We start from the raw sequence: 23992 nt of genomic DNA, 5'->3' as shown, positions 1-23992 counted from the left end.
CGTTCCCAAAATTACTCAGCCGGGGAGCTGAGGGCGGGCTGCGTCCCGTGCTAATGCAGGAACTCTGCGCCATGATCACTCTTCGCTCCACGCTGTCACCAAGGGAGAACCCTGTGTCCGAGGGTCTCCTAGGGTTCTTTTCCCGTTCAGTCAGTTCATTCAGGTGGGTGCCTTCCCGCCTCAGGCCCCACAAAACTCCACAGACACAATCAAGTAAATCTGAACCCCAGCAGGGCTCGCAACATGGGCTCGAGATCAGCCTCTTCTTTCCCTCTTACGCTCATTTTCTCCCAGTCCGTGCAGTTTGGATTTAAATGTAAAACAGCCTTAGGAAAGTTCCCAAGCTCACTTACAGTTTGAACATCCTTTGGCTTAGAGAAAACAGTCCTCTTAGTAATGAGTCATATTGTACAGGGGAGGAAAATTTTTCCTTTACCCTTTTAGGCTCTTTTGGCCGACGTAAGATAAATTAACAGGAGAAAACTTTAATTCCATACATAGGGGAGCCTCACACACACGTGAGACGTTCAAAGACAGGCAGACGGTTAAGCTTTGTGTGCCATCCTGAGCTAAGGAGAAGGGGGAAGGAGTCTGGGGCTTCGAGGGAAGGAAGAGAACTCACAGGAGATGGGAGGAGCACATGTTTGGTGAACAGACAGTTGTCGTGTCCTGCAGAGACCATGGGACACAGGAGTTGGGATAAGCAGGCTGTGCTGAGCCCCCCACAGCTTGCCACACGCGGCCCAAACCTGCCGTAGTTGTCTCTGGTGACCTTCTGGACCGGGCCCTCCGTCTGAATTCTCAGAAGCAGTTAAGGGGGAGGTAGAAGGTTCTTTCTGGGTTTTTCGGGCCTTCATTTTCAGGGGAAAATAATCCACCTACCAGAGTGGCACATGGGGGTGGGGGCTCATTCTGAACCCCTTTCCGATGTCTTCTAGGTTTGTACTGGAAGGAAAAGACATTCGTATCAATATGTCTTGTGCGGTATTTGTCACCATGAATCCTGAGTAAGTATCGGTTAACCTGTGCTGGCGGTTGGAGACAGGTCAAAATCTTTTCTTAAATCTTAGCCATGACGCAGTTGTCTGACACCGTAATCTGCCATCCCCTCGCCAACGCCCGAATCTCTCTACCCCCACGTGTCTTAAACTGCCGTGGCTCCAGAATTATCCACGTGGACATTTCTGACTGAGGGATTTTTCACTTCATGAATAGCCAGGGAGAAAGGCAAAGGTCAGCAGTTTGTCACAAAGAAGACAGAAAACAAACAAACAGAGAGTAGCAGAGGGAGTAGAATATGGTGGTTACAAGGAGCGGAGGCTGGGAGGGCTCGAGGGAATACGGACGGTCCCATCTGATGACGGGATGGGGGGCCCTGTGGGAGGAGGCACAGGAAGAAAGGACAGTAAAGGAGGAAGCTCTTGAGATGAAAACTACAATAGAAACTGTCTTGCAAACTTGTTTTCAGGTAAAGGTCACACAGGGCGCCTGGGTGGCTCAGTTGGTTAAGTGTCCCACTTCAGCTCAGGTCATGATCTCACGGTTATTCAGTTCGAGCCCCGTGTCGGGCTCTGTGCTGACAGCTCAGAGCCTGGAGCCTGCTTTGGATTCTGTGTTTCCGTCTCTCTCTCTGCCCCTCCTTCCCTGCCTCCCCCTCACCTCTCTCTCTCAAAAATAAACCTAATGTGACAAACTAGTAGAAAGCTAACCGGATTATTTGGGGGGAAACTATATTGTGTGGTTCCTCATTAGAAAAACTGAAAAGTGGTCTGGTTTTTTTGTTTCTTTGTTTTTCTTACCCGCTTAAGGTACAAAGGTCGAGTAGAACTCCCAGATAACTTAAAATCTCTGTTTCGCCCAGTGGCGATGATGGCTCCCCATTATCAAATGATTACTGAAATAATGCTGTTTTCATCCGGTTTCAAATCTGCAAAATCCCTCTCTGGAAAGCTGGTTAGCATTTACGAATTAGCTAACAAACAGCTCTCACAACAGGTAACAAACTGCTTTTCTCAAAATAGAAGTGATTCTATGAAACTTCAAATGAGACTCTTGGGGCATCGGACCAGGGATGACCTGGGGAAATAATGGAGCTGGAATCCTGTTAGCGCATCGGGTTCATGAGCCAGTGCGGATGTGAGGTGATGTGTAAAGTCCGGCAGGGCTCTAAGCCTTTCCTCTGGGCCCTGGAGACAGTCACGAAGCATCTGCTCTTTTACATGATGGGCTGCTCTCTCCATACCCGGAAGCCGACAGATACAGTGGTGACTGTCACACCTCATTGTGCTTCGAAACACTTGGGAGGACTGGTTAAAACACCAGTCACTGGACTTCTCCCACCAGCTTTCCGCTTGTCTGGGGTGGCGCTTGAGACTTTGTGTTTCTGACAAGTTCCTAAGAGTGCCTGATGCTGCTCGTCTGAGCGCCATGTTTTGAAAATGATTGTCCTGGGATACGCCAGCGTGAAGAGTACTTGTCTGTAACCCAACATGGTTGGGACGGGGACAGCTAACTTTCTTTTTAGAAGGAGGCTTCGAGGGTCCTCCTGGGGGGCTCAGTCGGTCGAAGCGTCCAGCTCTCGATTTCAGCTCAGGTCACGATCTCACAATTCGTGAGGTCGAGCCCGACATCAGGCTCTGCACCGAGCCTGAGTGGGACTCTCTGTCTCCCTCTTTCTCTGCCCCTCCCCCTGCTCGTGCACACTCGCGCGCGCGCTCTCCCTCTCTCTCTCAAATAAATAAACTTTAAAAAAAAAAAAAAAAGAAGGAGGCTTGGGGCACCAGTTTGGGAGGGAGGTGAGGGGATTGGAAGCAAAATGGAGGCTTTCTTGAGTCACATCGTGGTCTGTCTCCACGGTGTACGTGAAGAGGGAGTTGACTGTGTCGGAGACCCATTTATTTCCAAGTTCCGTTTTTCCCTGAGACACTTTAATAACTCAAATATTTTAATGCTTCCTAGGATCATTATGATTTTGGCTTGAGGTCTCTAAAGACAGTTTTAATAGCGGCTGGAAAGAAGAAATGGGAGTTTAAACGGTGAGTTGAATTTTGATTGAGTGTTAGGTCAAAGAGAGTTACATGACATGGGGAAAATAATTTGTAAAAATCTAAGTCATGATGTCAAGATAAAACAGGGAGCTCTCAGGATGTTTAAGTAGAGATAAAAATATGGTAGAGGTGAAGAATGTTTAAGAATGTGAAAGAAGAAGAAGGAAATGCACAAAATCCCTGGGTATTTTTCCACAAAAGGACCTATTCTTTAAAAAAAAAAAAAACACAACTATATCTTAGCTTTATGTAATAAAAGATACACTGGGGCGCCTGGGTGGCTCAGTCAGTTAAGTGCCCGGCTTCAGCTCAGGTTATGATCTTGTGGTTCGTGGGTTCAAGCCCCACATCAGGCTCTGTGCTAATGGTTCAGAGCCTGCTTGGGATCTTCTGTTCTCCTCTCTGTCTGCCCCTCCCCACTTGTGCACATGCTCACACACGCTCTCTGTCTCAAAATAAATAAACCTAAAAGATACACTGGAATAAAAGGCCTCATTTAAAATGAGAAATGTAAAAAACCTATATGAATATGCCTATATGAAAAATGTGTACAACCCACACGAAGAAAACATTCGTAAAGGACACAAATGAAAATGTGAATAAATGAAATAATATACCAGGTACGTAATATTATAACATCTTAAAGGGCTTAGCATCATAAAGATTTAAAGACTCTAAATGTTCATTTATATATAGAAACACAGCCCAGTGAATATACCTAAAGGTTTTATTTGTTTTTAGGTGGGCGGATTCTAAAGTTCACATAGACAAACAATAAAGACTAGCTAGAAAAATGTTTAAAAGTGAGGGCAGTGGGGGCGCCTGGGTGGCGCAGTCGGTTAAGCGTCCGACTTCGGCCAGGTCACGATCTCGCGGTCCGTGAGTTCGAGCCCCGCGTCGGGCTCTGGGCTGATGGCTCGGAGCCTGGAGCCTGTTTCCGATTCTGTGTCTCCCTCTCTCTCTGCCCCTCCCCCGTTCATGCTCTGTCTCTCTCTGTCCCAAAAATAAATAAACGTTCAAAAAAAAGAAAATTAAAAAAAAAAAAAAGTGAGGGCAGTGAAGGAGAAATATCCCTGTAAGTATTGAGACGTATTATGGAGTTTCACTGGTTCCAGCACCGTGGTGCTGGCTTACGGACAGAGAGGTGAGCCATCGGGTCAGGAGAGCAAGCCCAGAGGTGGGACCTCACGACTGGGCATGTATTCTGTCATCAGTTGTGAGGCAAGAACAGACTTCCAGTGAGTGCTGATGGGGAACTAGACTGCCACGTGCATAAGACTGAGTTGGAGCCGCAGCCAACGTCATTTTCCCAGATAAAAGGACCAAAAAAGCACTAAAAACATACAAGTATTTGAAGAAACAAAATGCCCTTTATATCCTGCAACTAGAGAAGACCTTTAAAACTAAGACTCAAAATCCAGAAGCCATAAAGGTAAAGAATGATTGATAATGGTCGAAAAACACGGTAAGGTCAGAAGACAGATGATAAACTGGAAGAAAGGTGTTTGCATTTCCTGTCACGGTGGGATGGGTCATCCCCATGACACGTGAGGACTGCCTAGAAAATGCAGGGAAGACATTGTAGGGCCAAGGACAGTTCTCAGAAAAAGAAACATAAAAATCTTGAAGGGGCGCCTGGGTGGCTCAGTCGGTTAAGTGTCAGACTTTGGCTCAGCTTATGGTCTCGAGGTCCGTGAGTATGATCTTGAGGTACAGAGCCCTGTATCAGGCTCTGTGCTGACAGCTTGGAGCCTGGAGCCTGCTTCGGATTCTGTGTCTCCCTCTCTGTCTGCCCCTGCCCCACTTGCAGTCTCTCAAAACTAAAGTTTAAAAAAAAAAAAGTGCCCAGTAAAAAGTACCTAATAAATGTTAGCTATTACCTATCTTTACTAAGGATCGAAGACTTAAAAATTACCACCATCCTGATGAAGAATTTCTGGACCAGCCGTCAACAGGAGAGGAGAAGGACACTTTTGCACAGAAAACTCTTCTTCCTTTGCCTCTCTACAATTGTATCACACCACATGCAGTTATTTCTCTCAGTTGCCTGTTTAATATATAAGAATATGTGGTAAAGGGATAAATGTGTAAAATGTTGTTATGGGACAACATATTATGTGACAGCTTTTACATCTGGAGCCCTTTGTGGCAAATAACAGAAAACTGAAGCTGGCTTAAACAGTAGGAGGAATTTACTGTTTCAATCAGAAAATGCAGAGGAGGGCGGGGTCTGATGACTTGGATGCCGGTTTCCGCTTTATTTCTCTGTGATGTTGTCAGCACTGCAGCCCTGCGCGTCCTGGCTTGGTCGGCTTCCTTTCTGGTGGTTTGGAAGGATCCCCGGAGCCATCCGCCCCACTGAACCGAGTCCCGAACCACTCTGAACACACAGGGCATTGGAATCACTGTGTCCTCGTGACTGCCACTGACCGGAGCTGGGATCACATTCCTTTAAGGAACATTTGTTAGCCCCCATTCTTGCCTTTCAAAACTCCCTTATAATCATGGCTTAAACATACAGCCTGGGCAAATCGGAGACAGTTAAACTCCAGTCTGAACCTGAAGCTAGTGGGAAAAGAAATGCACACGCAAGGCCCCTGGACCTGTTACGTTAGCTGTCAGGTGTTCACAGGACCGGTTCTGTAGCATAGTCTTGGCCACTGTTCCCAGCTATATAGCCTGCAAGCCGACTTCTCTGGCCCACCTAGAGATTTTTAATAAATCATCATGTTACTTTCCATTTCATATCAGCCCACATGAATTTCTGTTGTTGGCAGCTGAAACACCTTACTGATACCATGCCCATCCCTGAATCAGTGACTGGGGAGTGACATTATCCTGATTGTTTGAGACCAGCCACGGTCCGTCTCTGGATCTGGGGACCAGATTAGCCTCACCCACACCACGTGGCTGCTCTGCAGTGAAGGAGAGGGGGAAAGGATGTGGGGTGGCCACCTCTAAAAAAGACTAAGGATGGCCTTTAATGTCAGCAGAGCGTACTTGCTAACTTGTTCTTTCTATGTCTTTTCTTCCCCCCACAAAGTAACACCAATAGCGAGCTTTCTGAAACGGATGAAAGTCTGATCCTTACCGAGGCTGTAAGAGAAGCTAGTTTACCAAAATTTCTGCCTGAAGATGTCCCACTTTTTGAAAAGATCGTGGCAGACATTTTTCCTGGAGCAGCAGTTTCGACAGAAAATCAAGTTGCCTTGGAGGTAATAAGACTTTTGGAAATAGTCACAAGTGGTTTAGATGTGGAATATTAATTAGGATAAAAAGCGTAATGCAAGTTAAAAATACTATAGTTCTTCCTGAAATAGTCTATTCCTGTTCTAATTGGGGGGATTAAAATACTTGCACCTATATTTTCCCTTTGGGAGAGACGCGGCCTCGACGAAGAAGCTTCAAGCAAAGAAGGTGCTCTCTATTTGGTTTCCCGGTTTTCCCCTCTTTCCAATGGGAGTGATGATGTTTTCTCTTCCTCCTGTAAAGGGGTGCTTTCAGAATCAAATTAGGTCAGAATCACGAAAAAAGACTTTAACATGCAAATAGTTTGTGATCGTGAAAGATTAGGTGTTAATGATTGTAGAGCCCTCTGTTTTCCCTCCTACACCTCGGCCTTACGGTCATTGCCTTCTTGTGGGTGGGACCTCAAGAGCTCTCGTATTGGGAGCCAGCCTCCCGCTACCCCCTGGCCTCATCTGGGACCGGTGGCCGCCAGCAGTGCTTTCCAGAAACGTACGTTTGATCACATCAACAAAGCCACTGTTGGACGAAACCCAAAATCAGTTACCCTGACATATATTCTTACGATGCCTCCACGGTCTGGCCAAACCGGGCCACCTTTCCAGGATCTCCCGTCCTTTGTCCTTCTGCCGTTCTTTCTGTCCTGGATTTCTCCCAGTTCTCTGGCTTTTCCCGGGCTTTTATCAGGTGGCAGGCCATCAAACCCACAGCTTCCTTTCCCTGGGACCCTGCCCAGTTTTCAAAAAGACTGTGTAAAGTTTATTTTAAAATACATGGGCACCTGTTGGGATGAGCACTGGGTGTTGTATGGAAACCAATTTGACAATAAATTTCATATTAAAAAAAAAATACATGGTTTCAGTAGCTTATAGTGGAAACACCTTCATAATGATCTGTTCTTTAAATACAGGCATAAGCTATACGTGTAACTTCATTCCCAACAGGCGCAGAATACGTATTATTTGTAGGCCACATGAAGCACTTCGCAAAAAAGCTCATTCATTAGGTTCTGTATTTGGGAGCATGTTCCTTGAAAACCATGTGGACCAGGAGTTTTATGACAGGATAGTTCTTCCATGGTTCTGGTCTAGTTAGATTTCATGTCCCTCCTGGGTCAGTTTCATTAAACTAGATAACATTCTCATTTCATTCAAGTGTTAGAACGCCCCATGTGGATTTGAGCAAACCCCTTACCTTGATATCCTTTCAGTTTCCAATTTCTGACGTCATTTGCCTGGTCATTTCTTGTTTTCTTAACTTGGGTTTTCTCCATTACATAGATTGCCTAGAAGTTTATCTAATTGCTTTCTTCAAAAAAAACCCCAGCTTTTTATTTAATACCTCTTTTTGATTTCCAGTCTTTCAATACCCATATTAATATTTTTTAAGTATCTTCCATTATTCCTCTGGGTTTTGTGTTGTTTTTCTCTGTCCAGCTGTTTGAGGAAGATGTCTAATCCATGTAGTTTATTTTTTTACTAATGTAAGTTCATAAAACTATATAACTTCATCCAAGCACTGCTTTAGTTACATATGCTTACGTTCAGGTAGGTAGGGTTTTCCCAAGCATTTTTTCTCTAGAAATTCGATAGCTAACTCTTCCTTTTTTTCCCTAAGTATTCCTTTTTTTATATATAATTTTTTTAATGTTTATTTATTTTTGAGAGAGAGAGAGAGAGAGAGAGAGAGACAGATGTGAGCAGGGGGAGGGGCAGAGAGAGAAAGAGACACAGAATCAGAAGCAGGCTCCAGGCTCCCAGCTGTCAGCCCAGAGCCCAATATGGGTCACGAACCGTGAGATCATGACCTGAGCCAAAGCCGGATGCTCAACCGACTGAGCCACCCAGTGCCCCCTCCTAAGTGTTCTTTTAAAACAGAGTTTTTTCATGCTTTTAATTTCCAGGTAAAGAATCTTTTTATTTTCTGATTCTGTTGCCAGCTACTTACTGAATTATGTTCAGAGAATATTGTCTTTGTTATTTTTCCTTAAGAATTTAATTTAGACTTTTTAATGGCCTAATATATAGGAAATTTTTATGAATATTCCCTATGCACATGGAAAAAAGATATATTCTCTTATCGGCTGCAAATATAGACAGAGTTCAGTTTATCTCCATTTGTTACGACTCTTAAATTAGCGTTTGTGGAGCGCAGGATGTGGGAGGGTGAGCCACGGTCAGCAAGAGACCACGAGAGACACTGAAATCAAGATGCTTATTACGGGAAGTACTCTGTACAGGCCTCCAGGGCCCCTCAGGGCAGGGTGCAGGCAGAGAGCAGCCAGGCCCCCGGCACATGCCTTCATCAGGGTCCGTGGGTGGCGTGCTTTGGGGGCTCCAGTCTAAGCCGGGGTTGGTCAGTGCACACCACGCACAGCAGGGTCTTGGAAAGTTCCACGTGGGTCCTACCTAAGCTGTGCATGGGGAGAAGGCCCTGGGTGGTGGGAAAGACCTACCAGGAGCTCGCACCTGCTCCCGACTCCGACTCCGTGGGCTCCTGTCCCTGGGGGCGCTGGTGTGGTGGCTTCCTGTCCCCGCAGGCTGTCGGGCAGAACAAAAATACCTTCTCTGAACCCTCAACCCCATTTTCTCTGTCTTCTTGATTATGCTGTGTGTCCTTATAGCCAGACGTGTACCTGTGTACTTGTTTTCCTTGGGCCCAGAGAAGTGAGGGGATGTCTCCTACTAGCACATGAATGTTTACTCCTAGGATCTCTGCCTTCTCCTAGTTGTTAGTATGTTGTTTGATATACAAACATCAATACCGAGTCATTGTATGAGTTGTGCCCTTTAATAATATACAGTGCTTTTGCATTTCTTGGCTACTGCTTTTTGGCTTGAATTCCACTTTGGTAAGACTGTTACTCCATTTTTTGTTTGCCTGGTATACTTTTGGACTATTTTTCTTTCAAACTATAATTTGCACCGAGTGAAGTGGTTTTTTAACTTTTGTTTTATTCTGCTGATGTTCCTGCAGGTTAATATTTTACTCTAAGGGTAGCTTTGTACATTTTTATAGTAATACCCATAATTTCCTACTTACTTGGGTATCGTCTGTTAGTTCCCTGATGTGAACAATGAGGAAAATTAGTCTGTGTCTCTTCTCCCCCTTTTGTTGTCTCTTTGCCCAAATTTACACAACAGTATTACCTGCCTTTTTTTTTTTTTTTTTTGAATCTTTGTAAATTAGAAGTGATGTCTATGACTCTGCGGGAAAGGCACCCGTGAACTTCCTGTGCTCCCCCAGGCCCCTGGCCTCATCCCTCCCACTCTTCTCAGCTGTGTCACTGAGGCACGGCCTAGTGACACTCAGCTGCTTCCCGATGTCGTAGAGTTTTTGGTGAAAGTGGTGTCATATTTTTATGATACTCCTAGAGGTTTATTACAGGTGTATCGAAATGCCTTTGATTCGAAGCTCCTCTCGAATACGGCAACGTTGCTGAATTCTCTTATTCGTCCAAAATTAGCTCTGATTTTGTGTGTCCTCTTGGGGGTTCCCATCATACAGACAGTGGGACCTCCTCCCTCCAGTCCTTGGGTCTCCTGTTCTTCTTATGATACTTTTCCGGTGTGAAATCACTCCCACATTCCTGGGATACTCCATGCTTTATCGCCATGTGATTTTTAACACACCAAGAGGAAGTTAGTTAATGTCTTATTTAGGATTTTCACATGTACACTTACACGTGAACTATCCTTAATCTGTTTTTAGAACCAAGATTATTACTAGCTCCTCAAAACAGGCTGAACGACAGATGTTCTTTTGTTTTCTGAAAAAAACTTGCATGAGATTGAGATGAACTATTGCATAGATTTGTGGTCAAACTCACTATGGAAGTATTTGGATCTGGGTTTGGTAGGGGTGGGAAGGAGAAGCTTTGACTACTATTTTAACTTTTTGTTGCTTAGCGATCACATTCCCTATTTTGTATATAACATTTCTGTGTTTCTAAATGTATTAACTTATTTCTCCCACTCTCATCAGTTTTCAGTCTCTGCTACAGTTATTTCTTTTTCTCATTACTGATCATTCTTTCTTGAGGTCTGCCAATAGTTAGTTTTCCAAAGAGCTCACTTTTGGTTTTGATTATTTTCCCTTTTTTTTTTTTTTTTTTTTTTTTTATTTGGTTGATTTCTTTCCTTCACTGTTTACATATTCCTTTATTTCATTGGACTTGTTCTCCTTTTTCCTAGTTTCTTGAGTTTAATGCTTAGTTTATTTACCTGTGTTTCCTCCTCAAGTATTTAAAGATCTGAGTTTTCCTCTATATACTCTTTTGGCTGTCTCCCACAAGTTTTCACATGTAGTGTTTTAATTAGCATTTCTCTAGAAAGGTTTCTTAATTGCCTTTATGACTTTTTGTTGCCCAGGAGTTTGTTTGTTTGTTTGTTTGTTTGTTTGTTTTTCCAAATTCGGAGAATCTAAACTACCCCTTTTATTATTAATCTCCATTCATGGTTAGTTTTGACTGGGGACAATATGCTGTCCCGTATGGATTTATCCCTTTGAGATAACCTTCTTTGAGCTTTTCGACCTCCCCTAATGGTATTGTTTTATAAGTGATTCATGTGTGCTTAAAACAATATGTATTCTGTGCCCATTGGATGTAATGTTATATATGTACACTATTCTGTCCCTTTGATATCTGTTTCATTTTTATCGATCCATCAGTTTCTGGAAGGGGTCTATTAAGATCTTAACTACAATTGTTGATACATATTTTTTTCCCGGCCTTTCCATCAATTGCTGCCCTTACGTAGTTTGAAGATATAAGTGGTATATATATTGATGTCTTCGTCTTAAATTCCACAGATGAGTGAAATCATATGGTATTTGTCTTTCCTTGACTGACTTATTTTGCTTAGCATAATACCCTCTAGTCCCATCCCTATTGTTGCAAATGGCAAGGTTTCATTCTTTTTATGGCTGAATAATATTCCATTGTGTATTATACCACATCCTCTTTATCCGTTTATTTACCAGTGACACTTGGGCTGCTTCCATATCTTGGCTATTGTAAATAATGCTGCAGTAAACATGGGGGTACATACATCTTTTCAAATTACTGTTTTCATATTGTTTAGGTAAATACTGTGGAATTATTGGATCATATGATAATTTTATTTATTTACTTATTTATTTTGAGGAACCTCCATACCGTTTCCCACAGAGGCTGCACCAATTTGCATTCCCACCAACGGTGCACAAAGATTCCTTTTTCTCCACATCCTCGTCCACACTTATTGTTTCTTGTAGGGTTTTTTTGTTTTTTGTTTAATTTCTTTATTTTTAAAATTTTAATTCTGATGTAGTTAACATACAGTGTTGTATTGATTTTAGGGGTAAGTATAGGAACTCAATAATTCCATATATTGAATGCATTCTTTTTAAAAATTTTTTTAATGTTTATTTATTTTTGAGAGACAGAGAGAGACAGCATGAGCGAGGAAGGGGCCGAGAGAGAGAGGGAGACCCAGAATCCAAAGCAAGCTCCAGGCTCTAAGCTGTCAGCACAGAGCCCAACGCGGGGCTCGAACTCACGAGCCGCGAGATCGTGACCTGAGCCAAAGTCAGACGCTCAATTGACTGAGCCACCCACGTGCCCCTTGAGTGCATTCTTAAATCCCCCTCTCGCCCCCACATTTTAGGTATACGGTGTCATACTGTATATCCCTTTATTTTGTGAATCCCTTGGCTGGTTTTTACGGATACATGTAGTTTTACCTCTTTTATGCTTCCTGCTATTCTTCTGCTTATGATCTTTCCTTTTCACTCAAAGAATCTCCTGTATCATTTCTTATAGGGCTGTTTGGTGGTCATGAATTCCTTGAAATTTGTCTGGGAAACTCTGTCTCTCCTTCTGTTCTGAAGGACAGCCTTGCTGAATAGAGTGTTCTTGGCTGTAGGTGTTTTCCTTTAAGCACCTTGAATATACCATTCTGCTCCCTCTGACCTGCCAAGTTTCTGCTGAACAATCAGCTGATACCATATGGGGTTTCTCTTGTATGTAACTGTTTTCTTTTCTCTTGCTGCTTTTAAAATTCTCTCTTTATCACCACTTTTTGCCATTTTAATTGCTATGTGTCTTTTTGTGGACCTCCTTGGGTTGATTTTTTGGGGGGTTCTCTGTGCCTCCTAGATCTGGATTTCTGTTTCTTTCCCCAGATTTGGGAAGTTTTTGGCATTATTTCTTCAAATAAATGTTCTGCCCCCTTTTTTCTCTCTTCTCCTTTTCGGATCCCTATAATGCGAATGTTATTACACTTGAAGGTGTTGCTGAATTCTCTTAACCTGTTCTCAGTCTTTATTATTCCCTTTTTGCTCTCCGTTCAGCTCGATTGCTTTCCATTACTCTGTCCTCCAAGTTGCTGATCCATTCTTCTGCTTCCTCTAGTCTGCTGTTGATTCCCTCTTGTGTATTTTAAATGTCAGTTATTGAGTTCTTCATCTCTGATGGGTTCTTTTTTTGTTTTCTCTCTGTGATGGTCTCACTGAGGTCCTCCACCCTCTTCTCAAGTCCAGTGAGTATCTAATGACTGTTACTTTAGATCCTCCATCAGGCATATGACTTACCTTTGTTTTGTTTAGATCTCTTGATGTGAATTTTTTTCCTGTCCCTTCAGTTAGAACATATGCCCCTGTCTCATTTTGTCTCTCTGTGTCCATTTTTACGTTGTTGGGAAAGTCATCTACGTCTCTTGCTCTTGAAAGCAGTGGTCTTACAAAGAAGACCTATGGTGCCCTCTGTTCTGTTCGCTAGAACTTGGCACTTCAGGGGCGTCTCCTTTGTGTGATGCGTGTGTCCTACCGTTGTGGCTCAGCCGCCTTTGCCTTCAGTCCAGTCGTCTGCCGTGTCTCCCTTTGCCTCTTGTGGGCAAGGTCCTTGTGTTGTTAGTGGGCCAGTCTGGGGCCCCCTGGGCTCAAGTCGGGCCAGGCCTGGCATTTGCCAGAGCTTTGGTGGCGTCAGACTACAGGACATATTCCCTGTGTTGGGTGGGGCCAGAGTCAAACTCATACGTGTGGTTATCCTACCCTTTCCCTGGGGCAGGAGTCACTTCAGAGTGGTGCTGGTCGCTGTTGGAACTGTTTGTACCCTGCCATGCTTGTGGTCCCACATTGGATAGGCTTCTGCCGAGGGTGTGTTGGAGGGGGCAGGTCTGCAGGAGAAGGTGCAGGGGCGGGGTGGGAGGCGTTAGCAAGGTTTGCGTGGGTGCGTGTGGGACCCGGAGCCGAGGCCTGGCCGGAGGTGGCGTGTCTGCAGGAGAACACGGGGTGGAGCACACTGTTAGCAGGCCGGCTGGAGAGTGTCCCCCTGCACCGGTTCCTGCAGGTGTCTGTGTACCTAGGCCAGGGGACGAGGGAGGGAAATGGTGCCCACCAGCTCCTTTGTTGTCGGACAAGTCTCCGAAGATCCCCGCTCCTCTAGCACGCGTTGCGAGACGAGCAAGTAAGCCTCTTCCCGTGTACCCCACGTGTTTTTCAAACTGCTGCTTTTTTTTTTTGCTGTGTCTCAGAGGGGCCGTTTGTTGTGCTGTGTCTTTAAGGGCAAGGAGTCAACTTCCTCTCCGAGCTGCTGACATTTAAAGTTCCAGGTGTTAAGCCCCACTGATAGTAAGAACTCTTGAAGTTAGGCCCCTCTGGTTTTCAAAGCCAAATGTTACGGGGATTTGTCTTCCCCGTGCAGCACCCCTATGTCTGGGGTGCCCGGGGTGGGGTCTGCTCCTCTTCTCCCTCCATGCCCACAGGTCCCTCCCTCCCATGGACAGTGTCACAGGTCAGTTTGGTTCCCAACTCCATCTCTGCCCTTCCTGCGCTCTTCAATGTGGCCTCTGGTCTCCGTTTAGCTGTGGGGAGTCTGTCCTGCCGGCAGGTCATTTTCTGGGTCATTTACACGGATGTTAGTGCTGTCTCCTTGTAGCCATTGTATCCGAGGGATGAGGTGAGCCCAGGGTCCTCCTGCTCTGCCAACTTCCCTGGAAGTCTCTCTGGGAGTTTTTAAAACTTTCATTTTGTCTTTGATATTCTAAACCTCACTTTAAATTCTCTAGTTAGGAAGTTTCATATTCTGTTAACCCTTTTAATATGTAATCATTATTTTTAGTTCTCTAAGTTGATAGCAAGGAGACTTACCCTGTCAGATTCTCTCTTCCGCATGATTAAACGAGTTGGACTTTTCCAGACCACCAAATTGTAGGTTCAGACGCTAAGCTAAGTAAGCTGAATAAGCTTACCTATTCTCACAGCACTTACAGGAGTTTTAGATCTTGCACGTATTTTTTTGTGTTCTTATTTTAATAAAAATGCAGTTTGATATCAATTCTATGTATATCTCTCTGTGGTGCTCTGCGTGGTTTCCAGGGGAAGCACAGTGGATATTTGCACCTAAGCTATTGCCTGTATTTTGAATATCTACATTTACATTTTGAGAATTTTCACTTTGCTGGAACAAAGGAAGGAAGACGTTAGTTGACAAGTCTTTGCTTTCTCGGTCTTATCGAAGCATTTTTCGTCCCAACCCGACAGGACCCACAGATTCCTTCCTCTCCTTCGTCCAGTTATGTGTTACCCTTAACATTTCTCAAGTCACAGCTAAAACAAATAGCGTGGCCATCATAGTAGCATTTCTACATGCACATCGATGATGTGACTTTTTAACTTCATTATATATTCACGTTTTCATCAGTTTTACAGTTTTTTGCAGCCTGGGCTTATAGAAAAGTTTTCTGTAAAACCTATCCGTGTATTCTGCTACTTTCCCCTTCATACAATTTTTATATTGCTAAATATGCAGGCTCTCAACTGTTAAATAAATAAATAAATAAACAAATAAATAAATAAATAAACAAACTGTTAAATAAAATGTTACCAAATAGCAATATATGGCTCAAGAAATAGCACAAAGATCACGATTTAAAGTTATCATTTTAATATTAAATTTCGAATAATCCAGTCTTTTATTTAATGGTGTATTTTTGATGGTTTACACAATGATCGGTCATATAGCATATCCACACAGGAGTATATGTTACTAAATAAATATTCTGTAGGCATGCTGTTTATACTTCTTGTTCATTTGAGATACAAGAATCCGAATTGCATGCGATGGGCGATTGGAATATATCCAACTTGTTCACGGTTCTGTCGCTGACAGTATCTAACAGTGTGGGTGGGGGAGGGTCATTAACTCAGAGCAACCAAGGGATTAACAGAGAATTACTGAAACCATATCCTGCAATAAACTATATATAGTTTGTCATCCGGTTGACTCTACGGAACATCGTTTACAGCCATAAATACTTGACAGTACGGTTATGATTTTATGTTAAAACCTTCTGTGAAAACCTTCAGCCAACTAGGATTACCTGTCTAAATATCTCTTCTTTGACTGTCCCATTTCTGCTGATCTTCTGTGCTAGCCATGCTATCCCTAGTCCACTCCTGCGGGCCTGTTTGCTTACATCCAGGGAGATGTCTAGGTTTGTATTATCCGTGGCAGAGGACTCCTAGCCCCTGCATCTAAAACCGCTCCAAGTACACGCCTTAAGTGGGTGTCTCATCAACTCCACTTAAATGAGATTGCTCTCAGCTGATTTCCTACCCCCAGGGGCCTTGCCACAGGAACTACTTTTTCTCTAACTGTACAGCCCCTGCTGAGTGTTCTGGGTCTCCTTCAGCTGCTCCCTTGTCCCACTGTGGGAATGCAAGGAATGGGAAATGGACTGGGAGAGGTCGGTGAGAAAAAGGATAAATCCCGCTTTTTTCTGTCGACAATTACCAATAGTATTGACCCCACTGTGGAAGGAAACCTGGCTGCCCTCATAATTCCTGTGTTATTAAGCATCTTTCCAAGCTGCAGCCACTTCTGGATGTTTTAATATATAACCACATCAAGTCTTCAATCTTAACAAATTGTACTTACTATCCTAGAATATTCTGAACACGGAAACATTAAAATACTTGTTACAGAGCTGAAAATCTACCTTAATGGTGATTGGAATTACACAAAGATAGAGACTCTTAAATTTTCTTTTAGTGTAGGATAATTAGACAATCGTACTATGGTAACAGATAGTTATTAAATACATCCTAAAGAATAAATTCCTGGGGCGCCTGGGTGGCGCAGTCGGTTAAGCGTCCGACTTCAGCCAGGTCACGATCTCGCGCTCTGTGAGTTCGAGCCCCGCGTCGGGCTCTGGGCTGATGGCTCAGAGCCGATTCTGTGTCTCCCTCTCTCTCTGCCCCTCCCCCGTTCATGCTCTGTCTCTCTCTGTCCCAAAAATAAATAAATGTTGAAAAAAAAAATTAAAAAAAAAAAAAAAAGAATAAATTCCTAAATTGAGGGAAGGTCTATGAATCTGCTACCAGGGATCTGTCAACATAAAATTTTGTGTGTATCGTAGTTTGGGGGGAAAGTAATAATCAGGTTGAGGAACTAAGAAATTAAGAACTACTATCTTAAAGTGCAGTATTCAGTACCTGGTTAAGAGAGATTTTATAGGATTATGTATTAAGGGTTCAATTTGCAATGCATTTTAAACGTATTTATTTCCTTTTAGAAAGTAGTATCTATTGCAACACAACAGTTGGGTTTCCATCAGTGGCCAGCTCAGAACAAGAAAACCATACAGTTTTATAATCAACTTCAGGTAAGTGTAGAATGGCATGTTGGCACTTCTTTGCTCCTGAATTATAATAGGTCTGATCAAGGAGAAAACCAGGATAACGATAAAAGAGAACTAGTCTAATGTTCTTCAGAGTAAAGTGGCTTACTCATTTATTTACCCACGTGTGGCTATTCAGCCCTCACTTTAACTTTGAACAGATTCATTTTCTTCACCTTCATCCCCTTAATACATAATTGTAAAAAACCCCACAAATGTGGTATAAATGTGGCCTTCCATAACTACACCTTCTTTGAATTTCCTATCCCTGTGAATGAACCATTTGGAAACGGTGATGCATTTCATCGATGACTCGTAAAACTGTATGCCTTTGTCTATATTTACTTGCCATTTGAGTGTCCTGTGACTTGCCAGGTTATGTAATGTACTCATTTCTCGGTTGAGTTTTTTGTCTTTTTCTTACCAAACGTGTAGGCTTTTCATTATGCATTTTATATCCTATTTCTTAATTGTTTATATGTGTTGCAAATAAATTCTCAAAGTCTTGGGTTTTCAGAAGTGTTCCTAGAGTTCAGTTGTCCAGGAGACGTTGTTGTTAATGCAGTAAAGTCTATTGATTTGTTGTTATGGTTTGTGTTTTTCTGAATTTTTAGAAATCTTTTCTATCCTATTTCATAAAGATATTTTCTATAATTTTTTCTAAAAGTTTCTGATATTTGCACTTTCCATTTTTAAGTGGTCTGGTATTTATTTTCCTCCATGAGGACAAAGAGATTGGAATGGAAGGGAAAAAATGTTTTAGCTTCATCCATATTTGAATTTTAATGTATGTGTGTGATGCATTATTAAAAATAATCCTTCCTTTACTACTATTACAGTAGTCTAGAAGAGGGCGAGCTTCACCATCTGACCCTTTCCCCCTTGGCTTAGTCCATCTGGGAGGATATGACAAAATACCATAGACCGGGCGGTTTAAGCCACATTTATTTCTCACAGTTCTAGGGGCTGGAAAGTTTAAGATAGAAGTGTTAGCAGGTTTGGTTTCTGGTGAGAGCCCTCTTCTGGCTTGCAGGTGGCCACCTTCTCACTGCGTCCTCACATAGTGGAGAGATACGGAACTGGTCTCTCTGCTTCTCTTTCTAAGGACACTAATCCCATCACAGACCCACCCTCATGACGTCATCTAAACCTAATTACCTACCAGAGGCCCCACTTCCAACATTATCACATTGGGTGTGGGCTTCAACATTTGAATTTTAGGGAGACACAGACATTCACAGACTTTCACTCTATAACAGCGATTGTGATTGGGTTGGAGAAGATGGAATCAAGCAGATTTTATAAGAGCTGAGGGACTTTGGACAATGTACAGCTAGTGATTTTATTTACTAGATCAGGAAATAAGAGAAGTGACAAGTGTGAAAAGAAGGTGTAGAGTAGATTATGTTGACTCTGAAAATCTTGTGAGATATCCAGATGGAAATATACAGTAAACTACCAAAATTTCACTCAGGCACACAGAACCAGAGACTGGAAGAAATGCGTACACTAGGAAGTCATTAGAACTCAGGTTGTAGTTAGAGATATTCAAGTTGATGAGACAGGATAGGGCCAATGTAGGGGAGAGAGAGAGAGAGAGAGAGAGAGGGAGAGGGAGAGGGAGAGGGAGAAGGATGAATTAGGGAAGACTAACACGGAAATGGCATTCAAAACTCAAAAGAGAAAAAAATTCAGAAGAGGAAAGCTGAGAGAAAACATATTACAGAAACCAATCTTCGAGAAAGGTACAGAAATAAAGGAGAATAGGAAAGTGAGACAAAGTGTCAAAAATAAGAATTGACAGTTATGCTTTGAATTTGAAAATTAGGAGATCTCTGTACATTTTGACATTAACCTAGTCAATGAAAACAGAACACAGATTACAAGAGATTGAACAATAATTTGAAGGAAGGGTTTGTGGATATCAAGATGTATTTGTAATTAAGAACCTTCAGATTTTAATTTAGCTGAACCATCAGTAAACCAAAATTAAATCATAAATTTGCAATTTTGTTTTAGACTTGTGTTGGTGTGATGTTAGTAGGCCCAACGGGTGGAGGAAAATCAACAGTCAGAAGAATTTTAGAAAGAGCATTAACACTATTACCAATTGAAGACTTCCTATCAACTAAAGAAAGCGAATCCATTTCACAGGTAAATTGTGTACTAACCAAATGTTTCTCTATTTCTTCAGATCTTTATACTTCAGGAACATTTTATATCCTATTTATATAAGTATATTCTTATTAAATTTATTGCTGGGGGGGCGCCTGGGTGGCGCAGTCGGTTAAGCGTCCGACTTCAGCCAGGTCACGATCTCACGGTCCGGGAGTTCGAGCCCCGCGTCGGGCTCTGGGCTGATGGCTCAGAGCCTGGAGCCTGTTTCCGGTTCTGTGTCTCCCTCTCTCTCTGCCCCTCCCCCGTTCATGCGCTGTCTCTCTCTGTCCCAAAAATAAATAAACGTTGAAAAAAAAAATTTTTTTTTTTTTAATAAATTTATTGCGGGGCGCCTGGGTGGCTCAGTCGGTTGAGCATCCGACTTCGGCTCAGGTCATGATCTTGCGGTTTGTGAGTTCAAGCCCCGCGTCGGGCTCTGTGCTGACAGCTCAGAGCCTGGAGCCTGTTTCGGATTCTGTGTCTCTCTCTCTCTCTCTGACCCTCCCCCATTCATGCTCGGTCTCTCTGTCTCAAAAATAAATAAACATTAAAAAAATAAATAAATAAATAAATAAATAAATAAATAAATAAAATAAAATAAAATAAATTTATTGCTGGGAATCTTGTAATTAGGAATCATTGTAGTAAATGGGACTTATTTTTTTCATTTGAATCTCAAACTAGTAATTACTAGTGTAAAATAAATGTAGCGAATTGTATATTTATTTTGTATTTAGTCACCTTCATGGACTGGTAATGGTAAGTTGTAATTGTTTTTATAGATGATCAATTGAATCATCTTCAGTGAATATAATTTTGTCTCTTTTGTATTATTTATATAGTTTATACTCTTATTGCATTGATTAACCCTCCAAAACAACGTTAACCATAATAGTATCTTATTCCTTACTTTATCTGAAATGCAGTTAATATTTCTACATTTAATATGGTATTTGCTCTTGGTGGATGATGGATACTCTTTCATACTTTGGAAATCTTCTTCCATTCTCATTATACTTTGGTTTTTGACTTTTGGGGGTTTATGAAGTAATTTTTTAGAATCTATTGTAGGATTTTTTAGAATCTATTTTGTTATGTTTTAATTGGTTAATGTAATAAGTTATGTTGATAGATTTGCTAATGTTAAATTGTCCTTGAATTCCTAGAATAACTCCCACTTTTTCATGATATATGTATTTTTTTTTAACTTAAATTGTAGTTAACGTACAGTGCAACATTGGTTTCAGGAGTAGAATTCAGTGATTCATCACTTACATACAATACCCCAGTGCTCATCACAACACGTGTCCTCCTTAATACCCATCCCCCATCAGGGCGCCTGGGTGGCTCAGTCAGTTGGGCATCTGACTTTGGCTCAGGTGAAGATCCCACGGTTTGTGGGTTTGAGCCCCAAGTCGGGCTCTGTGCTGTCGGAGCCTGGAGCCTGCAGCCTGCTTCGGATTCTCTGTCTCTCTCTCTGCCCCTTCCCCACTCACACTCTGTCTCTCTCTGTCTCTCAAAAAATGAATAAACGTTAAAAAAAAAAATTTAAAAAGAAATACCCATCTCCCATCTAGCCCACCCCCACCCACCTCCCTCCATCAACTGTCAGTTCGTTTTCTTTCATTAAGAGTCTCTTGTCGTTTGTTTCCCTCTCTTCTCTTCCCCCCCCCTTCCCATATGTTCATCTGTTTTGTTTCTTAAATTCCACATATGAGTGAAATCCCATGGTATTTGTCTTTCTCTGATTGACTCATTTCGCTTAGCAGAATACATTCTGGCTCCATCCACGTCATTGCAAATGGCAAGGCTTCGTTCTTTTTGATGGCTGAGTGATATTTTACTTAATATAAAGTTAGATTCCAATAAATAACGTGTACTTCAGTTCTCTTATTTAAAGACCCGTTGGCAGTATATTCCAAAAGTTTTAGAAAGTCAAGTTCTCAGTTTTGTGGATTTTTTTTTTTCAGTTAGTGTGCAATTCCCTGCTTCAAAATTGTGCCTGTGGCGGTTCATAGCCTTTGTTCTATTCTCTTTTTTTACCTCCCTGTCAACAAGTCTGAATTAGTTCTTAACCAATTATTGTCATTAATAAGAGGTGAGCTATGACAGTAGTAATAATATTTAGGAAATACTAAACATGAGTCAGCTACTGGCTACAGCACTTTTAGTTGAATTGTCTCATTCGTCCTCACAATAGCCCTGTGGGCAGGAATTTGTTTTATTAAAAACATTTTTTTTTAATTTTTTTTTTCAACATTTATTTATTTTTGGGACAGAGAGAGACACAGCATGAACGGGGGAGGGGCAGAGAGAGAGGGAGACACAGAATCGGAAACAGGCTCCAGGCTCTGAGCCATCAGCCCAGAGCCCGACGCGGGGCTCGAACCCACGGACCGCGAGATCGTGACCTGGCTGAAGTCGGACGCTTAACCGACTGCGCCACCCAGGCGCCCCTATTAAAAACATTTTTTAAATTACATAAGAAGTATGTACAATTGTGAGAAACTTGGGGAAAATGCAAAAACATAAAGAATTAATAACCACCTACAGAGAATGACTACAAACATTGCTGTATTCCCTTTGATTATTTTTCCTACACAAAATATATTTTAAAATAATTGAGATAGTACTGCGTATAAATTACCTCAATTTTATTAATGTTGGCATTTGCACCTAATACCGTACACTGCGAATTAACCCCATGTCATTAAAATTTTCTTACAGTGTGATTTCAGTGACTGTATTCTGTACACATGACTATACTATCATTTATTTATAATTCTCTCATGCGTAACATTTTTAAATCTGGTGTTTTTAAAAATGTAATGACCATAAAATATTTAGGTTGGTGACAGGGCCTTAGGTAATGGAAATTTTTTTTATTTTCCTCCTTAGGTCGTGGCTTTTTCCTCATTAGTCTCTTCAAGGCCTTCTCTTTAGTTTCTCTTAGTGCAGTTTCGTTTCCTTTATTTCCTAACCTCTCTTCCCTCTTCATCATAGGGACCCTGTAATGTGTTTACTGTGGGTCCTTGTGTAGGTGTATCCCTTGAAAATGTCTCTCTAGGAATGGGATTGGTTTGCAGCAAGGTACAATTTCGCTACCTACTGTGAGGTGAGATTGAAGGTGAAACTCACATATCATGTGACTAGCCACTTCAAGGTGTGCAGTTCAGTGACATTTCGTGCACTCACAGTGCTGTGCAGTCACCACCTCTCTCTGCTTTCAAAACTCTCTCATCACTGCAGGAGAATACCCCGTACCCATTAAGAAATCTCTCCCCATTACCTACTCTCTCTAGTCTCTGGAAACCGCTGGGCGGCTTCCTGTCTCCATGGATTTGTTTGTTCAGACTGTTTTGTGTAAAAGGAATCACAGCATGTGACCTCTTGTCTCTGGCTGCTTTCAGTTAGCATATGTTTTTCAGGTTCATTCAAGGTACAGCATGTGTCGCTGCTTAATTCCATTTCATGGCCGAATAATGGTCCATTTTGTGGAATCTTTGTCGATCCATTCATCACAACGTATCTGTTCCTCCGTTGATGCATATTTGAGTTGTTTCCACCTTTTAGCTGTTATGAATAATGTCACTACAAACATTTGTGTGCAAGCTTTTATGTGGGTATATGTTTTCATTTTACGTGGACATCTGTGCCTAGGAGTGGACTTGCTGGGTCATACGCCAGTTCTGTTTACATTTCTGGGGAAGCACCACACTCTTCTCCACAGCAGCCGAACCATTTTAAATTACCACCAGCACTGTAACGAAGCTTCCCGCTTTCTCCAGATCCTCACCTACACTTGTCTTTGTTTTTTTCCATTTTAGTGGATGTGAAGTGGTATCTTGTAGCAGTTTTATCTGCATTTTCTTAATTACTGATAGATGTCGAACACCCTTTTACGTGCTTACAGGCCATTTGTGGATCTTCTTTGGAGAAACATCTATTCACATCTTTTGTCCATTTTATAATTGGATTGTCCTTTTTGTTGTTGAGTTGGAAGAATTCTTTATATATTGTGCTCATGAAGCCCTTATCAAATACACGATTTGCAAATATTTTTTCCTGTTCTGTGAGTTGCGTTTTTGCTTTCTCGATAATGTCCTCTGACGCACTAAGGCCGTTGATTTTTATCGGGTCCAATTTATTTTTTCTTTTATTGCTTGTGCTTTTGCCATCCAATCCAAGAATCCGTTTACAAATTCAAAGCCGTGAAGATTTACCCCTGTGTTTTCTTGTATTAATCGTGTACTTTTAGTTCTTAAACTGAAGGAACCCATCTATTTGGAGTTAATTTTTTGTATATGGAGTGAAGTAGGGGTCCAACTTCATTCTTTTGCATGTGGATATCCAGTTTCCGTTCGTTAATGAAATTATTATTCTTTTCCATATAGAATGGTGTTGGCATTCTTGTCAGAAATCAGTTGGCCATAGGGATACCTGGATAGCTCAGCTGAGCATCTGACCCTTGATCTCAGCTCAGGTCCTGATTTCAGGGTTGTGGGATAGAGCCCTGCATTGGGCTCTGTGCTGAGTGAGGAGCCTGCTTAAGATTCTCTCTCTCTGCCCCTCTCCCCTGCTCCTGGTCTCTCTTTCTCTTTAAAATAATTTATAAAGGGGCACCTGGGTGGCGCGGTCGGTTGGGCGTCCGACTTCAGCCAGGTCACGATCTCGCGGTCCGTGAGTTCGAGCCCCGCGTCAGGCTCTGGGCTGATGGCTCAGAGCCTGGAGCCTGCTTCCGATTCTGTGTCTCCCTCTCTCTCTGCCCCTCCCCCATTCATGCTCTGTCTCTCTCTGTCCCCAAAATAAAATAAACGTTGAAAAAAAATTAAAAAAAATAAAATAAAATAAAATAAAATAAAATAAAATAAAATAAAATAA

At 42.2% G+C, this 23992-nt stretch overlaps 1 protein-coding gene across 1 annotated transcript in view; it reads left to right on the top strand.

Moving 5' to 3' along the window:
* Positions 1–23992, top strand: part of DNAH14 (dynein axonemal heavy chain 14) — a 328569-nt gene that overhangs the window by 140325 nt on the left and 164252 nt on the right. The window contains exons 32-37 of the mRNA XM_040451938.1: positions 939–1007; positions 1809–1995; positions 2959–3035; positions 6091–6262; positions 16850–16939; positions 18974–19108. Coding sequence (XP_040307872.1) covers positions 939–1007; positions 1809–1995; positions 2959–3035; positions 6091–6262; positions 16850–16939; positions 18974–19108 — 730 coding nt within the window. The remainder of the gene's footprint in view (positions 1–938; positions 1008–1808; positions 1996–2958; positions 3036–6090; positions 6263–16849; positions 16940–18973; positions 19109–23992) is intronic.

This window comes from Herpailurus yagouaroundi, unplaced genomic scaffold, assembly GCF_014898765.1.
Source record: "Herpailurus yagouaroundi ecotype Mexico unplaced genomic scaffold, PumYag 205, whole genome shotgun sequence".
NCBI lineage: Eukaryota > Metazoa > Chordata > Mammalia > Carnivora > Felidae > Herpailurus > Herpailurus yagouaroundi.
This window is presented reverse-complemented; position numbering and strand designations above follow the sequence as displayed.